General features: G+C 37.7%; 1 protein-coding gene and 1 long non-coding RNA gene across 9 annotated transcripts in view; one reads left to right on the top strand and one right to left on the bottom strand.

The window, feature by feature from the left end:
• Ccdc68 (coiled-coil domain containing 68) overlaps positions 1 to 22,316 on the bottom strand; it is a 57,180-nt gene extending 34,864 nt beyond the window's left edge. For 4 of the 7 annotated variants that reach the window (XM_010611517.2, XM_010611521.1, XM_010611522.3 and 1 more), the window contains exons 1-7: positions 22,293 to 22,316; positions 10,340 to 10,428; positions 7,834 to 7,958; positions 6,603 to 6,689; positions 3,875 to 4,015; positions 2,796 to 2,921; positions 2,182 to 2,310 (exon numbers count right to left, since the gene is read on the bottom strand). In XM_010611517.2, coding sequence (XP_010609819.1) covers positions 2,182 to 2,310; positions 2,796 to 2,921; positions 3,875 to 4,015; positions 6,603 to 6,689; positions 7,834 to 7,958; positions 10,340 to 10,406 — 675 coding nt within the window. In that variant the 5' untranslated portion in view covers positions 10,407 to 10,428; positions 22,293 to 22,316. Of the gene's footprint in view, positions 1 to 2,181; positions 2,311 to 2,795; positions 2,922 to 3,874; positions 4,016 to 6,602; positions 6,690 to 7,833; positions 7,963 to 10,339; positions 10,429 to 12,053; positions 12,110 to 17,663; positions 17,754 to 22,292 lie in introns of those variants that run through there. The other 3 variants (XM_010611518.2, XM_010611519.2, XM_010611520.2) reach the window with 3 other exon arrangements.
• LOC104853541 overlaps positions 21,324 to 22,316 on the top strand; it is a 40,018-nt gene continuing 39,025 nt past the window's right edge. Inside the window, exons 1-2 of one of the 2 annotated variants that reach the window (XR_004514795.1) lie at positions 21,324 to 21,462; positions 21,850 to 21,982. This is a non-coding gene — a long non-coding RNA (uncharacterized LOC104853541). The remainder of the gene's footprint in view (positions 21,463 to 21,849; positions 21,983 to 22,316) is intronic. The other variant, XR_777812.3, reaches the window with a different exon arrangement.

Here is a 22,316-nt window from a genome sequence, read left to right as displayed (position 1 = left end):
GAAGGAAGGGAGGAAGGTAAAGAGGAGGGAGAAAGGGGGACAGAAGAGAGGGAGGGAGAGAGAGGAAAGAAAGAGACTGCTAGTATTTGAGCCACTGGGTTCTATTCTGAGAGTGTTTCCAAAAAACCCGTAGGAGAGTTTAAAACAGGAGATCCAGGAAATTCCTAGATCTCCATGCAATCCAGTTGTACACATAATTTCTACAAACAGTGACTGTGTATAGGTCATTCACAAATAAATATCCAGGCTCTACTCCGTGCAGCAAATGGCAGGAACTTAAATATAACAAATAAACAGTCAAATAAATATACCCCAGAAATCTGAGATGAATTCATATCTAGTAGGAATTCCTGGGGACACTAGGAAATAGAAGTTATCTTCCAGTGGCCTTTCGTGAATTTCCCGGCACTGACAGGTGACCGCAGTGTTACAGGATTTGAGGCAGGGTGACTGCAAGCTTAAGTTTAAATGCTGAGCTGGGAAATCAAGGTGATTGGTTAAACAACTCTTCAGAACTGTCGTCCTCTCTTAAATCCAAACATTCTTTTTGCCATCTTAGTTTATTATACTATTTATTACAAGGTAAAGTATTCTAACATTACCAAACGATCAATGCAATACTGTGGTTTGTCCATAATAACAGCATAAATTTTAGCTAGCATGCATGGGCAAGCCAACTGACTGAGGCCACCGTAGGCCAGTGAATCTACTAAATAACAGCACTCAGCGACCTATCACCTTCTAAAAAGTGCTGTATGTTATTTATCTGCAGTATGGCATTATCATTGGATCTTGTTAAGCTTGAGCTTTTTAAATTTTTGTGATTTTGACACAACCTCACCAGTAAGATTACAAATTCAACTAAATTCAAAATGTTATAAAAATTTTCATTCTTGGGAAATATTTTTAAACGTATTCAACTTTTTGGGGGTAGGGGGGTAAAAAGCCTGAATACTTTTGAAGTTACAATGCTTTTGAAGTGATATTTCCAAAATGGCATCTCCAGCCATGCTCATAAAACAAATTAAGGCTTAAAGAGCAGAGGCAAATTGAGGAATTAAAAAAATAACTACTGAAATGAATCAGCCAAAAATTTCTAGAACCCAGAAATCTACTGATCTACTTCCAGAGATGTCATTTTCCTATTTATTTGCTATTGAAAGATAAGATTCCAGGACTGGGGTTTTAGCTCAGTGGTTCTGCTGCCTGCCTTGAAAGGTAATATTCCTGGATTTGTCTGAATTCTAAATTCTAAAGCATGCATAACTAAAATGTGTTTACCTTTTGTACATACTTGGAGGGCCAGGACCTTAAAGGAATGCCCCATAAAATCTATTATAGCTTTTTGTCTATTATTATTTTCCCATAATTATATCTTTTCAAAGTTTCAATATCTATGAATGGCTATTTATTGTGTTTTTTGTTTGTTTTGGTACTGGAGATTGGACCCAGGGCCTTTGCCCTGAGTTGTTTTATTTTGAAACAGTGTTTCATGAAGTCCCTCAGTTCCTCAAGCTGTTTACACTTGGGATCATCCTGCTTCAACTTCCCAGTGCGCTTGGAATAATCAGTTCGTACTATCACCTCCAGTTAGAAGGGTGGTTCTTAATGCGAACTGTCTCTTTCCTCTTCTTTGAAATCCAACATGATATTATTGGGTAGACAAAAATGGACACTGCACTGATTATAATGCATAAAAATATGATTATAGGGATCTACTTTAGTGCTAACTCCTAACCAGCAGACTCTGTCATCTTTTCCGTTATTTCCATCCACATACTAACCTGACTCCCTTTTCTAAGATACAATGCATTAGAAAGCAACAGACTTTAATGTGACTAAAGCATTTGAAGTAATAAATCAGTCACTAGAGTACAGATCACATTAAATGCTTAAGGGGAAAAACTGACATTATCGGGCACTTCCAAAGACCAAGAATCACAAGGAATAGTGTCACGTCATTTGATCTTATTTAATTTAATGTCTCACTTACTTCAGAGTTTTTTTCGTTTTGTTTTGTTTTTTTTTTTTGCTTTTTCTTTTTTTGTACAGGGGATCAAACTCAGGACCTTGTGCTTGTGAGGCAGATGCGGTGCCACTGAGCTAAATCCCTGGCTCATTTCTCACACTTTTTATCTAATCCTGTTAATAAGAAATCCCTTTAATTCACTAGGTGCATACCTTTTCCATTCTCTGTACAAGATTCTCCAACTCCGTGATTTGATTGTGTTTTTCTTCAAGTTTTTCAGCGACGTGGTTCATAGTTTCAACATGTTGTTTCAATTTCTGTTCTTTTTCAAGCTTATTAACCTTAGGTCAGAAAAAAAAATTGCTAGACTTCTACTTTCATTAAACAAAATAAATGTTCTCTCCCCCTGTATTAGAATTTTCTAACCCACCACCACCAAAGAAAAGAATAATTCAGACTTGTTTAGAATACTCTTGATTTCACTGTTGATTTTAAACTGAACCTGGTGAGTTATAGTAGGAGATAACACATAAATATCATTCCTGAAATATTTATATTCAATAAAGTATATTCCCAAAATGGTATGAAAAAGGCAGATACTAATTTAAGAGAAGTAAAATATTCTACCTTTGCTCAACAAAAATTATCTGTAACAAAAAATTAAATCCTACATATTTTGTTTAAAATTGCTTCATTTTTAATCAGAAAGTGATATAAAAGCAGACTAATTATCCCCGCTCGCTTCATGGCTTACTTCCCTGCCAAATCACTCGGCCATGGCTTGTTTCACATCTACATTCTCTCAAAAGGACTGGCCTGTTGCTACCTGGAGCAAGTATGTGCTGTCCTCCTGCTTTCTCCTCAGGTCTTCGGATTGTGTTTGGTAGTTTTCAAATAATCTCTGGGCCACGTTTCGCAGAGCTGCTGCTCCTGCTTCTCTGGAGGCTGCCAGCTAGGAAAAAAAATCACTTTGCATGTTTTGATATTTTCAATAAAAATGGCTACAGGCAAAACAATGTGATGGGGAATTAAAAACAGAGTCTATAACAGTACCATGTGCACCCTCACAGACAGTGGATGGCTGAAAAGACACTGCTATGTGATATAAGGAAAACGTAGAATAAGAATCAGCAGATTAGCTTCACCAAACCAGAGCTCTATGCGGTTAGATGCCCTGCATGGATAGACCTCACCCTTGGGGAGCTGTACAGTGCCCCCTTGGCTCATATACTTAATGCCAAGCCTTTGATCACAGGTCCATAATAGTACTAACAGGAGTGTTTCCCAAAAACAGAAGCAGAACAAGTTTAGAACAGTAAGGGCAAAAAAATTCAAGTGTCATGAAGCTTCCAAAAAGTTAACCTGAGGACACTATCCAGGATAGCCAGAAGATTTACCTATCAAGATAGTTGTTGTCGCATATAAAATAAGCCCCGAAAGGAAAATATAAAGCATTCAACATTGGATTAATTAAATAAATAATGAAACATTTTACTATGAAGGCCATGTTTAATATATATTCTATATGGAAACATATTTAAAAAAGTATTGTGGTACAGAACAGTTAGCATAAGATCTTCCCTGTTAAGAAATTTGTAAGTCTATAGTACAGCACTGTTAAGTATAGACACAACGTCATACAGCAGACCTCCAGGATTTGCTCATCTTGTATAACTGAAACTTTACACCCATTGAACTTTTGTAAGATTTCTTTAATAATAAAAGTACTCTCCAAGGTCAAACACTGAGACTTAACTTGCGAATACAAGGCATGTGAGCCCATGTGTGGGTTTATGGATGTGTGTGGCTATCTTGCACCAAGCATAGATCCATGAATGCTAACAACTTACCCGTTAGCTCACACACTGAAAATATGAAATGTGAACCTTCTCCTAATAGTCATACCTTGATTTTCAATATTTCATTCTCTCTGTTCATTTCTAAGAGCTGTAGGTCTTTGGCTCTCATTTTTTCCTTGAGCAAGTCCAAATTGCAGCAAGAAGGGTCCATTTCAGAATCAGAGCCATTCTGAACACTTCCACAATGCTGAAATGGACCAACAGGAAAAGCACAGAGCTGAATATTCTTCTCCTTCACAAATTTTGACAATAATTATCGTTTAGTATTGTATCTATCAAAGGAGATTCAGGCCAGCACAAATAAAGTCATCTTTTGAATCTCAGATATCAATGGGGAATTCTGCATGAGGCATCTGGCCTCAATGTTTGTTTAAATATGAATAGATTCATAAATCAAAAGAGGTAGAACCTTGTATTTTATGCTTTTTATATTCCCTAGAGTTTCAAATGTACTGTTAAGAGATAAATCATATTCATGAGACCAGATTTCTTACCTACATCATAGACATAAGTACATTTTGGTTACATTGCATTAAAAACTAATGAAATCATCCCTAATAGCTGTAATACATAATATTTGATGTTCAGTGATGCTTTATTGCAATCACTTCCTATTACATTTCCAAACAGAGATATCAGGATGGAGTGTTATTGCCATTATAATTCTACATAAACTCTGGCTCACTGAAAATCCACTTGGACCAAAAATCTAATCTGGAATCATGGACATATGGAGTTAGGAAGGAAATTAGAAAATATATAAGTTATCGCATCAACTTTACAGATGTAAAAACCAACCAGAACCTGAGTTTGTGTAGCAAGTAAAGACACAGCCTTTGTCTTTTCTGTTCTTTCAACTTATTTCAAGGCAGATGGAAAAATTATGATACAATTACATATGTCCCACAATTATGATAACAACTTCAACATGTTAAGTACCTCTTATTTGCCAGGTCATGGTTTCAATGTTTTGCATACACTCCTTTGTCTGAACACTAAAAATACTAATAGATACTCTGCCCTTTATAGAGATGTAGGAAATCTAAGGAGAGAATTTAATGAGCCCAAGGTTCTGACTAAAATAACTTGAAACAAAATAAAAGTTTGTTTAAAAGCAAGCCTTTGTTCTTTTCACAATATAATTACAAAAAGAATATAGTGCAGACAGATAATACTCCCCTTTACCACTATTCTGTCTCCATTTTGGATTTATGGTCCTGAGCCTAGTGTGTCTTCCACATAAAGAGTAGGAATTGCTGTTTTGTTTTGTTTCATTTTGTTTGAAAAGAATATTTGACAGAAAGAATTTTGTCAACATTAGATTATTGGCATAGGGAGAGAGCCACAAAATATATAGATCAGTGCTTCTCAAACTTGAATGTGAATAAGCATCATTGGGGATGGCTCTGGTTAAAGATGCAGATTCAGAATGAGGAGGTCTCATATCTAACAAGCTCCTGCTGTTGCTGTGACAGTGGCCCACATTCTGAGGGTAGCAGGGCCTTGGACCATTACAGTAAAATTTCTACAAGGTTAGGTTAGGCTATTTTGGTGCTTGTTTGGTTTGATGATCTTCTGCATTTGATATGACAGTACCGTGTCATCTTCATTTCTAATAAACTACTCCTACCAAGGCCACCAACAACTCCACTTTAATATTTTCGATGGTCAGTGGTCAGTCTTCTATTTATCCAATGCATAGACAACATTCGATACTGTGACTCCTCTCCCATTGTGAAGAACTTTCCTCACTTGCCCTCAGTGACTCATTTTCTCCTGCTTTCCCACCTAACTCACTAGCTTCTCTCCTTGGCCTCCTGTGATCTTCTTCCCAAGATCTGAACACTTAGAAGCTCAAGACTCAGATTATCACTCATCTAGCTACACCTGCTTGGGAATCTTCTCTAGTTTCAAAACTAAATACCAACCACAGTGCCCTAAATCTCTACCACGAAGCCTGGACCTTTTAGTCCAGACTGCTAATCTCATTTCCGGATCATTAGTGCAGCAGCCTATTCCTTGGAGGGCTAACGTACAACTTGGGGTGTCCAAAACTTACAATTTGATCTTTCCCATCATTCCCAAACATAATTTCCCACCTCTCAGTTTCAGAACACTTGCTTTAAGAAAATACTTGAGACCAGATGTGTCACTTTAGAAGACCAAGACAACAAAAGGATTATGTTTCTGCATCGTAGCCTATGTTTCGGTGTGCTCGGTAATGACACCACACAGAGGTTACACTGAGGAGACATACTTGATTCAGATGGGGCATAGCATGGCACAGTCCAGATAAGGTGTGGGCTAGGGTCATGCAGATTGCTCAGACTTAGGTAGATAAGGTGGTCTTCTGTTGAGGTGGGGGATTATAATGAAGTGTACTGATTAAGTCCTCACTCAGTACAGGGCTAAGAGCCTCAACCATGGCTCCAGTGTGGCCCCGGTAAGCCCCCAAGCTTATACCTCTGTCCATCATTGGGAAACATTGTTGCCATGCATCTTGGTGAGCCAACTCCCATATACTATAGGTTAGTAAGACTCTTTAAAATATTTGAGCAAAGTCCAGTCACTCCAATCGGATCCTAATTATTTGACATCTGTGGTTAAACATTCCATACATATGGCCATTAACATTTTTAGAGATGCAAAAAATATTTTATCACTCATTGTTCAAATAATAATAATTAGCAGAAAAGTCAGCTAAATAAGGTCCATATGGCTTTATGCTAATTTTCTGAAAGAACACAAGCAGAAATTTTTGATAAATTAATTACCTTTGTATCTAGTTTACAATTTGTACTGGTCTGTCCTGCTTCATCTTTAAACATTTGATTTCTGATCTTTTCCAGAGTAGTTCGAATCTAGAGGGAGAAAAAAATGTATTTTTTTAAAGAGGAATTGAATGCCATGTCCTTTTTTCCTCTGCACCAGGATGTATATCTGATTTATCTAGAAAGTGATGCATATATATACTGGCCTCAGAGTTTAAAAACTGCCATCAATCCAAATAGCACTTAGGTTGATACTATTTAGATTGTTGAAAAAATGTTGATCTTTATATTTCTTTCTTAGAAAAACCTAAAATATGATAAATGCATATTATACTACAAAATAATAATTATACAGAAATTTGTACTTAATACTAGGTATGTAGTTCTGTTTTGTGTACATAGTAATTCAGTACTAATTTACTGTTTGGCAATTACTATAAAACAATTACTGCATAGTAATCACTACAAAATTACTATCTAGTAATTACTACAAAATAATCTCTAATAATTACTACAAAATAATTGCTATTAAGTAATTACGGCAGAATAATCACCGAGAGGCGATCATGCAGATTTCTGTATTAAATATAAGCCCTATGTCTTAACGACCTATGGAACTGCGAAACATTAGTCGTACTATATTTGGTTGATCTGAACAAGTCATGAACTGCGTCAGAATTTATTCACCTGTTCTACGAAATAGTTAACATGGTTATCTCCTTTTCTTAGCCTTCATCATCTTGGATTCTCATAATACTTCACTTTTTAATGAAGTAGCATGCCAACACATAGACATTGGCAGTAGTTTCCCTGAACTGTGAAGGGTAACAAGGTAAGGAGGGAGAAACTCAGTAGGAAACATAAACATCTACTTGGGAACTCAGCTCAGCACTCATGAAACCACTGTGAAAGGCTATAAAACAGTAGGAAATCCAGCAGTGAATAGTGTGGGGCAAATTAAGTGCTGATAGGTGTTCTGAACCCTTCTGGCCCATTATTCAATTTTACTGAGTGAAGAAAATCATTTTACTCTAAGTGTGGGATCAGGTTCACATCCTCAAGAGAAATTACTATATGTTCAAATGTCAGCTATTGTGACTGTCTTCTGCCAAACCAGATTTGTTACTTTTCATAAGTTCCATATGAAAACAAAAGAAAAACAAAGCCCACCAACCCACATTAGAATTTATCTTAAAAATACATATTATGCAAATGATTTCTGGCACCCACATACCTTCCTCACGTATTCAGTTTCTTCAATAATGTGGGCCGATGTAGTCTCACGCAAGGCAGAATTATCTTCTCTGTTAACCCCTGGTGGAAATTCTGCCGTCACTGTTACTGTTGTCATTGTGAATTCTGACTTAAAAAAAAAAATCAGCTAAGCAAAACAGACATTTTTGATTATATAATTACATGGTTCACAAAGTGTTAGCAGTGTAATGAGAATTATCATTGGTATCTGTATGTATTCATATATCCAGGAATCAGTTTTATATGAAATAACATCATTGAAACAATCATGATTAAAAGACTGAAAATTAAATAATCCAAGGGAGAAAAGCCACAACTTTTTTCTTTTTTATTCAGCATCATCTTATATTATAAAAATTAAAGGGTGCTGGCCATGTCTTACTCATCTTTATATTCTTCTATATTGTCCACACTTTGAAAATGTCTGTGGAGCTAACAACATAATTATAACAAAACTTTGTTGTGGACTGGGAATACAGCATAGTGGTAGAATGCTTGCCTCACTTGTACAAGGCCCTGAGTTCAATTCTCAGATTTAAAAAATACTGCGCTGTTTGTGTATATATCTTTATTCATAGTCTATAAAGGCTACATATCAAGGAATTATTTGCAAAGACTATATACTATGGAATCATTTGCAATAAAATGCACACAAAATCAGGACTGGTTGAATAAACTACTGTTATGAAGTCTTCTCTAGGATGCATTATTTGATTAAAAAATATAGTGCAGAAAAAATATATGATATCATTTCTATGAGTAGAAGAGGAAAATCTATGTCTTACAGTTTGATACAGAACCATATACATATTTTAAACAACTGTAAAGCAATTTTTTTTTTGGTACTGGGGATCAAACTCAGGACCTTGTGCTTGTGTGGCAGGCAGTGGAACCACTGAGTTAAATCCCCAGCTCTCTAAAACAAAACTTTTGAAAAGCAGTATAGCAAAATAAACCAAAGTGAAACCAAAAAATGTGTATATCAATTTTGTGGTGTAATATATGAATTAGTTCAAGTGGTTTAAAAGCACAAAAGCCAGTAACTATCTATTGTGTACAGATTATTCTAAACAAGAAGAATAGCAAAACAATTTCAAACTATATTGCCAATAATACTATTAGTGGAAACACTGATATTGCTAATTTGAAATTACTGGTGTATCGTGTGTTTCATATGCTCAGGTGCACACAGTAGAACAAAGCTGATAAGTAGAGTTAATATCATTAAAGGGCTGGGGATTTAGCTCAGTGTTTCTGCCACCTGCCTCACAAGTGAAAGGTCCTGAGTTCAAAAGGTACCAAAAAATCAGTAAGAATCAAGATTTTTAACAGAAAAAATAATAAAATACAAAGCAAAAAATGTTAGGTAAAATTCTTACAAACTGACCTAGAATTATTAGTACAAAAAATTTAGTTCCCTTAAAAATATATATATATATAATAAATAGATATATATAAAACTGTGGCAATTAGCACTCCTGGTGGCCAGGTTGTGATCTTTGTAAGTCATATTTTCCTAAAAAGAAACTAGGGCTTCTTGACTGATTTAGGTCAAAGGCATAAAATATGTTAAGTAATTTTAAGCTACTGCTCATACCGGCAAGGGAAAATGTTGAACAAAGAGGGATGACTGTCATGGACTAAAATATATCAAAAATAATAAATTTCTGATTTTATGTTGGTGGTGAAAACAAACCACCATCAACGGCCCACATTGTCCACCTCTGGAAGTTGGTAAGGCAAAAACTCAATGGAGAAACCATAAATGAACTATATTTCATAGTAACCAAATAATTGATATAGGAAAGTTTTCTATAGTGTTTCAGCTAATAAATTCAAAAGGACTGGCAGAATAAGAAAAACAGAAGAAAACAATGGTTTACAACATTTCATAAGTAAGGTGGACCTAAACAAAAGTCATCAACCAAAGCTAAAAGTGAAAATTGAATGAGGAATACATTAACCTGAGAGTCCTTATTAATCGAACTTAGCATAATTAAAAATTATCATAAATTAAGAGTCTTCAGAGTCATATGACCATTGCAACATATGGTTATTATTTGAATCCTGCTTTAAGTATATATAGATATTTTTTTGAGACTGGAAGAGTTGATGCTAAAGAATCACTGTAATTTTGGTAGCTGAGATAATGCAATTACAACATTTTTAAGAGGGCCTTATCCATTAGTAATACATACTGAAAAATTTACAGGTGAGATATTTTACATTTGGAGGTATTTTAAAATAATAGGGAGGAAAATGGAGTTTAGATAAAGATAAAAGAAAGTTAGCAAAATATAGGAAATTATTAAAATTTGGTGCAGAAAAATAGAACTAATTAGACCCTTATATTTCAGTTTGGTATAAAATATTAATAAATAATAAATAATTAAAAATTCAAATATAGTAAAAAGCCCAGAGAAATAGAATTATTAAACCATTTTACTCAGAAGGAAACCGAGAATTCCATAATGTTGTTAACTTACCTATGATCCCAGTAGAACAAATAGAGGTAAAACTCAAGCCTTGGTCTACCAAGGTATACTTGGTCATTCAAGTTTAGGGTGTTTCCATCCTAGAAAGAAACAACAAAATATTTAAAACTTAAAGATGACCTATGTTGCTAAAAGACACAAAGAATTTTCCTGTCAGCCCGCAGCACTCTGAAATAAGATAGCCTTTGGAAATACTACAAAGTCCTGCATTTATCCTTTAATCTTCAATGAAATTGAAAGAGCACGCCAAGAATTTTCCATTTAATTATAAATCCTCTTAGACAGTCGCTACGGCTTCTGTTTATTTCTGCTGAAGTTGATCTGGCAAGTTGGCTTGTGCAGAATGTGAGCACAAGGACTTCTCTCACCCCCTCCTCTGAAGTCTCTTTGAGGGATTAAGAACCTGGTCCAAAACATTTAAATGCTCAGAGCAGAAGAAACACCTGAGAGATGACAAGCAACATGCTGGGAAACCAGAGGGAGGATGGTCAGGCCAGAGTAAGGGGTTGGCAAACCACATCTCTTTGTATAGCCTTTGAGCTAGGAGTGGTTCTTACATTTTTGAATGGTTCAAAAAATTCAAAAAAGTTCAAATTTAATGTCATAAATGAATCTTTAATACAACCGTGGCCGTTTGTGCGTCTGTAGTCCATGCTGCCTTGGCCCTACAAAAGCAGAGCTGAGCCGCTGCAATAGAGAACACACACGGCGAGCAGGGCCTAAAACATTTACCGCTGGGTCCTTCCCAGGAAGAGTTTGCTGACACCTGGACTGGGGAGTGGCAGGGAGTAGGAGCAGAAGACCAGTGAAAAAATAGAAGCAAGGGAAGCAACCAATCTGGCCTGGGGTGGATTTTCTTTCAGTTCATTCCCCCTTGATCTACAATCTCATTTGACTGATGTACTCTCGTTTTTCTTTTTTATGCATTTTGTACATTAACAGATGAGAACAGGCATTTTATCATAGCACAGAATCACGCGTTAGAATGGATCACACTGTATTCTCAGGCTTTCATAATTTGACAGTTATATCAGGCCTTAAGCTATATATCCTAAAATATATCCTTATGTGCCTTTAATTCTTTTTTTTTGGGGGGGTACCAGGGATCGAACTCGGGTCCTTGCGCTTGCAAGGCAGGTCACCGAACCGCTGAGTTAAATCCCCAGCCCTATGCCTTTCATTCTTAATCTCAAACATTCTGCTCCTATTCCCTCAGAAAGAATTCTTTATATTTTTTCCTCAAAAATCCTACCCTTTCTGCTCACTGATTAAAGAAGTTGCATAAAATCTTAGCTTTAAGTTACACGTATGCAAAATATCAGTGATAACACCTACAGTTATGAAAATTAGTTCTTTTTAGTGCCCAGTTATAGAAGACACTCATTAGGTAGTAAATATCAATATTATCACAACTTTTGTTTTATATTATCAATAACCATAGAAGAAAAGCAACCTGTAACGAAGGAGGTAGAAACTTTTGTGCCCATAGTCCTTGATTTGTTCAAAGAAGCCCAAGGGGAACATAAGCCAGCAAAGTCCAAATTGCCATATGGCATTGCCATCCTGGGGAAAATCCATGTTAGCATTTTATTTCAGCCAGAAGTAGATTAGGCAGATAAAATTTTCAAAATAAAACACAATCAGTTAATTAAAGTGAGGAAAGACTTTATTTGTTTTATGCTAGAATAGATTGAAGGCAGCTTACAAATGGCTTCATGCCAAAAGGAGTTATTTCAAACAGGGCTCCCAGGAAGGCGGGAGGTGCTGAACAGTCTGGGCTCTGTCCCCTTCACTTCAGCCAAAGCATCTCGGCTTTGTCCTATCATACTCCGAAGTTTTGCTGTGGCTTCTGTAAAAAAAAAGAGGCTTCTACAGCTAAAATAGGTAGCTCACCTAGTTTCATACCTTGTTCTGTCACTCAGCTATCTCACCTTGGGCAAGTTCCTTAACCTTTCTGTGATTCAGTTTCATTAACCCTAAAATTTAGCAAATATTAATTATTAACAATAATAGTCCACATGGGGTTGTCTGTGAGTTAATATTTGTCAAGCACTTGGCACATAAAATACATAATAAATGAATAGTACATGTTTGTCAAATAAGTAAATAAAATATGAGCCCATTATCCATAATTAAGGCTGACAAGCAGACTGAGTGGTTTTCTCCCCTGCAGGGAAAAGCCAGGTAATATTTTAAATGGTCTGCAGACAGAGCTGGGCTATAAAGGAAAATGTGCTTTAGGGGATTTTAAGACTAGCAAATCCATGGTACTAATTCTTTATTACTAAACCATCAATAATTTGTCAACATTCTCAATGTTGAGGTTAGCATCTAATGGTTTACAGTTTGCAAAGCAATGCACACATACTACTGAGAACTGTAAGATGTGTGATAAACTAGTACACACTGGCTATCCAGAACAATGTAGCTAAACTCACTACACTGCTTAATGATAGGAGAATAGCTGAAATATTCCACAATAAATTCATATCAGGCTTTGTTATAAGTTGGGTTCCCTCTCCAAATTCATAGGTTGAAGCCCTAAACCCTAACACCTCAGAATGTGAACTCATTTGGAAATAGGGGCATTGTAGATGCAATTAATAAGGAAAAATGAGGTCGTACAGTTGAATCTTTATTCCCAATTGGAGACAGGATGAGCACACAAGGATAAAGCTAGGTCAACCTGAAGGCGGAGCTCAGAGCATTGCTTCTACAAGACAAGGAATACCAAACATGGCCATCAAACCATCAGAAGCCAGGGACAAGCATGGAATAGACTTGCCCTCGTAGCTCTTGGAGGGAACCAATCCTTGACCTCAGCCTTCCAAGCCCCAGAAGTGTGAGGTGATAAATTTCTATGTTTAACCTACTTAGCTTGAAGCATTTGTTTACAGCAGCCCTGGGAAACTAAATACAGGCACTGTCCGTAGTACAGAAATTCTAACAAAGGCATTTCCTTTCTTTACTTTACCCTTGATTTATCCTTCCCTATCGTAAATATTTACTACAGGCTGCTGTGTTGTGTTAGGATCTGTGGCTAGAAGGGTGAGCCCAAAACCCTACATCCATGGGACTCACAGGTCAGAGAGGAAGACAGACGTGAGAGAGACAGAGTATGGAGCTGGTGACCGTACTGTGAATGGCATAAAGGAAGCTGCTCTTTGGGATAAGTAGGAAAGAGAGAACAGAATGAAGGCAGATGCAGGCTATGTGGCAATCAGGAGTACAGTGCGCCAGCAAGGAGGGAAGACAGCAGAGGCTCAGATTAGTACTCAAAGAGCACCTTGGTACACAATGTATCCTGCTATTGTCTTTTCCTTTTCTTTTAATGTTGGAGGGCTCATTTTTTTTTATTTTTTTAAAAGTTGATTGACATATTGAGACTTTCAGTTTGCCTAGGGAGTCTTTCTTAGCCACATAAAAGCAGGTCTAGCCCTAGCTGTGTGACTCCCAAGGGCTGAGAACAGGCAGGGTTCATCAAAGTCTGCAAAGCTGTCAGATGCTGCATAGCGAGGCCATACAAGCAGCCTCAGCTCCCTTCTGTGCTGGCTGGAGAGTACCATGGAAGATGTTTGGCACATTCGGCTATCCAGCCCCTGAATCTCTTTCCCAGATATTGAATCGCTGTCTGTGTGAGTCCTACAGGAACAACTCCTCACACTGCTCACGCCCTGGAGCTGGAGCACAGACAGCTGCAACACTCAGACTCAGCCAGCTGAGCGCTGCCCCTTGAAATGTGACACTGAGACTGCTCACCTGCCTTGGCAAAGCTGGAGGTCATGCAAACCCAGATAGCGTTCAAGGCAAGAAAGAATCCTGACGGAATGATGCTTTGTGCGAGTGGCAGGATTGCCAATGGTGGTTTATGGTGGCCAGTAGCAATGACAGAAAGGTCTAGCTCTTTCTGAGGCCCAGTCTTGCTGATGCACACCAGATCTCCCACTTTCCTATTTTAGTTTTGCAATTTTCCCATGATTGCTGGACACTACGCTACATCCTTCTAGTAAATTCCTCATCTGTTAAATCATTCATCCATCATTCTAGTTTGCAACCAGGAGCCCCAAATGGTTTTAGCACAGTACCTTTGTGCCTTATCATTATTCCATAAAGCTTATATAGCACAAACTATAAAAAAGTGCCACCAGATAATGAAGTTTTGAGGTACGAAAGCTAATGTCTCCAAGCCCTTGAAAAGAAACACCTGTTCTGCAGCTACATTGCATAGCACAATGGTGACATCCAGTGTCAGCTGGATAAATCTCAGGTGACTCTGTGGCTTATCTCAAATTGATGCATAGTGCACCAAAAACATGCATGTTAACATTGAGCCCAACTTTCTTTTTTCAAGGAATCATCTAAGATATTCTTAATTTCATTCAACCATGTACTACTCATTTGTATACATATATAAATTTATATTGCAGTTAGTCCTGTAGAAAAATTCTTAGATATGAAATAAAAGTAATTTTTTTAGGGGGAAAAGGATTGAAATGGTGGTGCACATACATGTATAAATATATACTGTTCATAAAGTACTGTGCCATTTAGCAATAAATTGTTTTCCATATATTGTTAAAGTGTTAAAGCACTGTGCAGTAGTATTTGATCTTCAACATAGTATACAGTGCAGTGAAGTCTCAGAGAAATGGTATGAGTTTTCAAGGCTGCAAGTTGAATTCACCACCTAAACCCAGATAGACAGATAGACTGACTCTTAAACTCCAAAAGACAGTTGAAGGTTTTAGCTGGTGCTCAGTTTGACAACTGAACTGCGAAGAGGTGCAAATCATGCTTCTCTTCTAATTTAGGAAAGAGTGACAAAAATCTGTTGGATGCCCACAATATGCCAAGTAGAGTATGTTGCTTATATTGATCCTTATATATGACTTGGGTGGTCAGTATTATTCCCTTTGTACAGATGAGGAAACCAGCTCAGCCACATCGAACAAGGACAGCTAGTTAATGACTGTCATGAGATCCCAAGCAATGATTCTGGATCTTTCCCATGAGTCTGCTGGCTCATTCTAGTTTACCATCTTGTCTCCTCCTGCATTATAAATGAATTTCTAATCCTCACTTGATTCTTCAGCATAATAGTTTCTAAAGTCACTATAACAAGGACTTAGAGGCTGGGCCAGCTGGTATCCAATGGCTAATTGAAAGCAGGATAAAGTTTTGCATTTTTGCTTTATTTTACTTTTATACTTGTCTCTTTAAAAACTTTGAGTCAGAGCCTTGCTCAGATTTGGGCATATATTAATCACCTGCAGACTGTCCATAATTTGTAATACAAGGTTTCTTAAGCCCTAAATTTACCGAGCCTATCTCATCACCTTTTAAGTCTGTGGACACAAAGATCAGAGTAACAAATTATCAGGATTTCCAGGGACACCCAATTGCCTGCTGTAACAACATCAATTTCCCTGAGCAATGCCTAGAAGTTCCCAGTCATTGTCCTATATCTGCAGTCACCTGAGAATCCAGGCAAAGCAGAGCCTCACAGATACCCCATGATGAGATCATCTCCACAAGCAGGAGCCTTTATCCCATGATGGAACCAAAGTGGCCCCACACCCAGAAGCTGTCCTCTCACAATGGGAAATGAATTGCACTCTCCAGCAATGATGGCTCTCCCAGAACCTCACAGGACCAGTCCCGACATACTAACCAACTGGACCAAGGCTTGACTAAGATTATCTTCACGGCCAGTTCTGCAGTCCTTCAACTCTTGCCTTTGATCTCCATTTTGATAAAACCCCAAAGTTTCAGTCAGCACCTCAAGACAGAATTTGAACCTCTTCAAACTGTTGTGTTGAATAAAAATCCTTTCTTGGCCAGGCATGGTGGCACATGCCTATAATCTCAGAACTTCGGAGGCTGAGGCAGGATGATCACTGTGAGCTCGAGACCAGCCTGGGCTACATAGTGAGTTCCAGATCAGTCTCAACTACATAGTGAGACCCTGTCTCAAAATACCAAAAAAAAAAAAAAAAATCCTTTCTAGCCCTTCACCACTATTCATCTCCTTAATTATGTTGTCAGACGACTGCTGAGCCTATTTGTTCATCCTTATTGGGAGTCCAGGTTCTGCCCTAAAACTCCAGTAACAGTCAAGGGACTGCAGTTATGAGATTCTAGTTGTGCTTTTCAGAAGTGTAAGCAGATGTCCCAGTAGATTTATTCTATGAATGGGAGTAATTTGGCTTTATGGCCTAAAAATGGGGATTTGACTACATAGATAGTGCCTAGAAGAGTTTGTTCTACTTCCTTTCTGGCTGGACAGCTTTGGAAAATTATTGAAACTCTCTAGGCCCCAACTTCTTCATCTGAAAACTTCAGCTGAAGATGTACATGTACCTCCTTTTACAGTTTTGGTAGGTTAAATGAGACAATGTACTAAAAGTGCTTAATGTAGTATCTGACACATAATAAACATCAAGTTAATATTAAATAATTATATTTATATTCATAATTTGTGGACATTTGCTTCTAGGACATCATTTGAAAGTGGCAATGCCTAAGGTCCTTTCTGACCCATTCAGCCAATTATTTCTCTTGCTTTAAGTCCTCAGCTAACAAATCAACCTGAAAGCCAGTTATAATTTGTCAGTGAAGAAAATATGAAAAGAAGCAAATTTGGGTGATAAATAGCATGGTCACTTATAACATTTACACAGTGCCCTTTGGGAACATTTCTTGTATGGCTTTATAAAATATTTAAAGAGCAAATGGCTTAGGAAATTATAAAATAGCTATAGCTCTCTGCATTAATCCCAGAGTGTTTTAGGTATAATGTAACTTACTTCATTTTAAAAATTAACTGTGGGGTGGGTGGAGTTAATACCAAGTATCAGTGACGATGTGAAGCAGTTGGAACCCCTGTCTATTGCTACCAGGAATGAAAAATAAGCCAGCACTTTGGACAAACATTTGACATTTTTCTATACAGTTAAATACAAACTATACTATTCAGAAACCTCCTAGGTGTTTATTCAAGTGAAGTGAAAATGTATGTTCCACAAAACCCGAACATAATGTTCATAATTGCCAAATACTGGAAACAGTTCATATATTCAGCAACAAGTGAATACTACTCAACAATAAAAAGAAATTGCTGTAGTTTGAATCAGGAATGTTCCTTAAACTCCCTTGAGGTAAATGCTTGGTCATCAATGAGGCACTTGGGAGGAGGCAGAACCTTTAAAAGGTAGGGCCTCGCAGGAGGTCTTCAGGTCACTGAGGCCAACCCTTAAAGAGGTCATTGGGACCCCAGCCCCTTCCTCTTCCTCTGGCAATGAAGTAAGCAGCTTGCCTTGCTATATATTCCTCCATGATGTTCACCCTCAACACAGGCTCCAAAGCAGCAGGGCCAATCGATCGATCGTGGGCTGCAACCTCAAAGCTGTAGGCCAAAACAAACCTTGTCTAAGTACTTCACGTTATTTGTTACAGTGCCAGAAAGCTGAACAATGTGAAAATGAACCAATGATACACACAGTAACATGGATACATTCTCAAATACATCATGCATGCTGACTAAATACAGAAAAATTCAAAGAGCTACATACCTTAGGGTTTCAGTTATAAGACATTCTACAAAATCAAAACTGTTGCAAATATACCTCCATGCTGTGTTCCACTCACAAATGTTTGAATCTGGCTATGACCCTACTCAGAAGCAGCCTACCATTCCGTGTGAAAGGTCTCCAAGAAATGGTTAGAATGTGGAAAATCACTAACTTGCAGCATTTCCTTGAAGGAAAAAAAACCAACACAATATAACCAAGGGGTGATATTTAAAAAAAAACAAACAAAAAACTATAGGAACTGGAGATAGAACTATGAGTACTTAGAACTAGGAGTGAGGTAAAGACTGACCACAAAAGAGACCTGGAGGAGCTGTTGGGGAAAAAAGTATCATAAGTGCTTCATGATTTGAGGGTGATTCCATGACTATAACAATTTTCTAAAACTTGCAATTTAAATAGTAATTTTGTGTATAGTACTTTTATTTTAAAAATATAAAACATAGTACTACAGGAGAAATAAAGTACAATTGGGATTTCAAAATCTAAGAACCTTCGCTGATTTTATAACTAAGTGGAAGCTACAATTAACTGGACTTGTTTTACTTCACTTTTTACTATTGACCACAAAAACCGCTTTTTATTATTGACCACTTAATCAATGTACTAAGACCTGTTAAGAACTGGCAAGAAGAATACTAATGCTAGTCCCAATCAGACTTACCTGCTTTACATAGTGGCCACTGAGAAACAGGAGAGTGATGGCAGATAAGGCAAGGATACGGTGATCGGGGCTAGCATTTTTTATCTCTAGGTGTCAAGACTGATTATTTTCCAGCAAGGTCTTATTTCCAGGGAAACACGGGATTTAAATGGATCTCATGAACCTTCTTTCATCTACTTATCCTTTCCTAATAGCTATTGAGATGCATAATATATTATTAATTCATATATGTTCACTTGCATGTAGACTGCTGGATCAATAACTACAAAACCCATTCAGGGCATGAAACAGACAAGACCATCCTTTTTGACACCATATTTGCTCCCCCTGCGGTGCCATGAAAATGTCCAGCTTATCCAGAAGCAGCATCCTTCCAAAATCCAGGTGATCACAGGAAATACAGAGGTGAAAAGCAGCATTTGTCCTGGATAACACCAAGTTTCTTATACCAGATCATGACAACATAAGTGAACTCTCAAAAATAATTAGAAGTCTCTCTCACCTCAGCGCTAATCAAACCCTATTCCTCTTGGTGGGGCCACATAGCATGGTGAATGTTTCTACCCCAATTCCTAATTATGTGAAAGGGATAAAGATGAAGATGGATTCCTAAGTATGAAATATACCTCTCAGGAGACACATGGAATGAAAATGTCACTCTAACAAGAGAAAGGTGCATCATTTTTAAAACCTTTACCAAAGGAAAAAAAGAGGGTTTTACAAACTAAGTTTGTTTGCTTCATCTAATCACAGGTCATCTAAATGGTACTATTCTCACCTAGGAGGCTTAAGAAGCTATTCTGATATTTCAAGCAGAAAAACAGTTGTAAATAAACACATTCAACCTTGGGAAAACTACATTACTTGACATAGGCAATCTTGTTTTTAAATTTTAGATGTTTAAAAATCTGTTGCATTCTATGTTGCCAATAAAATAGACTTCAAATTATTTTATTTTTTTTCACAGTAAGAGTTTGCAATTAGAGTAGTAACTGAAAGGCATTCCAAAAAACATCATCTTTTCATTAGGTTCATAGAATTTGCCAGATTTTAAGAGTTTCTGCCCAATAAGAGAAATCCCTACAAGCAAAAGTCATCAACTGTGATACCCTCTGCCTCAAATGTGTCTGTCATTAGCACAATGCGGGAGAAATGTTGGTATAGAAGAAAACAATTCTGACTGAGAAATGCTATTTGAGGTTCCTAACTCCTAATGGAAATATACCAGAAGTCAATATTCTCACAACATTAAGAGGTTCTTACTAGATTCTCTAGAAAATTCTACATAGGAGATCCCACTACTTTATAGGAACCTGCATATTTAACTTGATATTAACATTTTAAATTATCATACACAATCAAAACATGAAATAAGTTCACTCATCTAGGTTATTTTCCAATTATGCTGGCATAAAAGTCAGGCCAACGTTATCTTACTATTTAAATGTAATTGCAGAAGTGCCCAGGGACTAGGGAACAAAATGCGACATAGCTATCAAATGGAATGAATACTGGTTATCAATAAAAAGAAACCAGCTATGGCTACAACATTCATGAACCTCAAAACCTATATTCTAAGTGAAGTGAGCTAGATGCTGAAGATCACATAGGTTCCATTTACATGAAATGTCCAGGTAAGGCAAATCTAATGAGACAGAGAGTAGATCAGGAGTTGCCTATGGCAGGGGTATTAGTGGTGAGTGACTGAAAATAGACACTACAGATTTTGGAGGAATGGTAAAATGATCTGAAATGGGACTCTAGGGCCAGGGTTTTAACTCAGTGTTTCCACCACCTGCCTTGCAAGAGTGAGATTCCGAGTTGAATCCTTGGTACCAAAAGAATAAATAAATAAAACAAAGTGGGAGTCTAGTGATATTACACAATTTATAAAATCATGTAAATTTAACAAATTTAATTGAATTGCAAACTGAGGTGTATTTTTTGATGTATGAATGGTATCTCCAACAGAGTAGTTTGGTTTTTTTTTTAAGAACAAAAGTTAAGAATAATTTGAAAAAGGTTGATTTTTTTCCACTCTGGGGGAAAATATAATTATTGTCATATTTTTCTAGTTTAAAGGAAAAAATAATTGGATGGGTAGAATTTCTTTTTTTCTTTTCTTTTTTTTTTTCTTTCTTTTTTTTTTTTTTTTTTCTACCAGAGATCAAACTCAGGTCCTTGCACTTCAGGTGCTGGAACCATTGAGCTAAATCCCCAGCCCTAGAGTTTCTTAATTTTGCTTTTTGTCCATTTTCCCCTAGATAACTGGCATTCAGAATTTATACATTTAGTTTTCATTTACTCTGCATGAAATTAGTATTTAGCTATTTTAGTTTCCCTGTAAAATCTTCAACTTGTTTTGCCTTTTCAATCATCACCCCAAGAAAATGTGCTCATTTCCCAGAGCTGGCCAAATTTAGCTTACATTTTTCAGCATTGGTTAAAATCTGTATTTCAATCAAAGTCCGCTGTTGAGCACATTGTACATAACCAAGCTAACTATAACAGGCCTATTCGTAATTCACAAAACATTACCTAGAATCATTTGAAGAGTCTTCAGGAACTCTATTTTGTAAGTAAGGCATGGTAACGCCGTTCTTATGACATTTGCCTGGCACCCAGGAAGTGCACCCTGTTTTCATTATTTGGGTAAATAGCTGAGGAGCTGCACAAAGATCTTCCCTGCCTTAGGCACGTGGCCTTCACTCCCGAACTGAGAACTCCAGAGGGGGAGGGGCAGCCCCACCCTGCAGCTCGACCACAGCACCCATTGTGTGTGCTGGGCCCTTGAAGCTCTAACCCAGCTCAAGTTTCTGGAAAACCAGTCTTCCGTAGAGCTGAATATTTAATGGCACTAGGTAAAACCAGAAGGGCAGGTCACCTTTTCCCTATCGCAAATGCAGAATAATTCCCTTTTATATTCTGAATTCTCATCTAATCTTTATACAACAAAAAGGGGGGAGTTTTGATTCCCCAAATAAAACAACTATGATCTAGATTGGTGAACAGACACGATTTCAGTTATACTCAGCAGTGGTTGCATGTTCGATGGCTTGTGTTTATTTATTTATTTTTTCTTTTCCTTTTGAAAAGAGACTGAAACTTCACAGCTAGGTCGTCACCCCCTCTAAAAACTATCCTTTCATTTCCCTGTGCTGCTCTTAGGAAGGTAACACCGTTCCACTGCAAAACTGCCTGCGGCTCTGTGACCCCCAGCCCTAACCCCCCTGATGCTCTCTTCACAGAGCCAATAGGCAACCGTGAAGCAGGCAGTTGGGCTCTCGAGCACCTGCAGCTCCGGAAGTCGGCGAATGAATGAGAGAAGGGCTAGGCGGCCGCCTCCACTCCTCCTTACTGCGTCCGCTCTGGAGTTAACAGGTGACAGCGTTTTTTCAGTGGACTTTAGTCGAAAGCCCCCGAAATTAGCTGAGAAATCACGCGAACGTTAGGTAAAGGGACTAGTTAACAGCAACCTAAACTAACAGCCAGGCTGAGACGAGGTCCCACCAGTGAATCCGACCCCACAGAGGGGCTATGGGGAGGAAAACCCTCTTCACCAATACCCTTCTCCAGGAAATGTCCTTGGTGCACTGAGCTCGGCCCGGGACAACCGCTCCGAGGGCACCTGGACACCACCCCGCTGGCAGGCGCGGCAGGGGTCGGCCCGCAGGCGCCACAGATCACCTACCTGGGACAGCGCTGGCCCGAGCTG

This window comes from Fukomys damarensis, unplaced genomic scaffold, assembly GCF_012274545.1.
Source record: "Fukomys damarensis isolate Sample0158 unplaced genomic scaffold, DMR_v1.0_HiC HiC_scaffold_30, whole genome shotgun sequence".
Taxonomy (NCBI): domain Eukaryota; kingdom Metazoa; phylum Chordata; class Mammalia; order Rodentia; family Bathyergidae; genus Fukomys; species Fukomys damarensis.
This window is presented reverse-complemented; position numbering and strand designations above follow the sequence as displayed.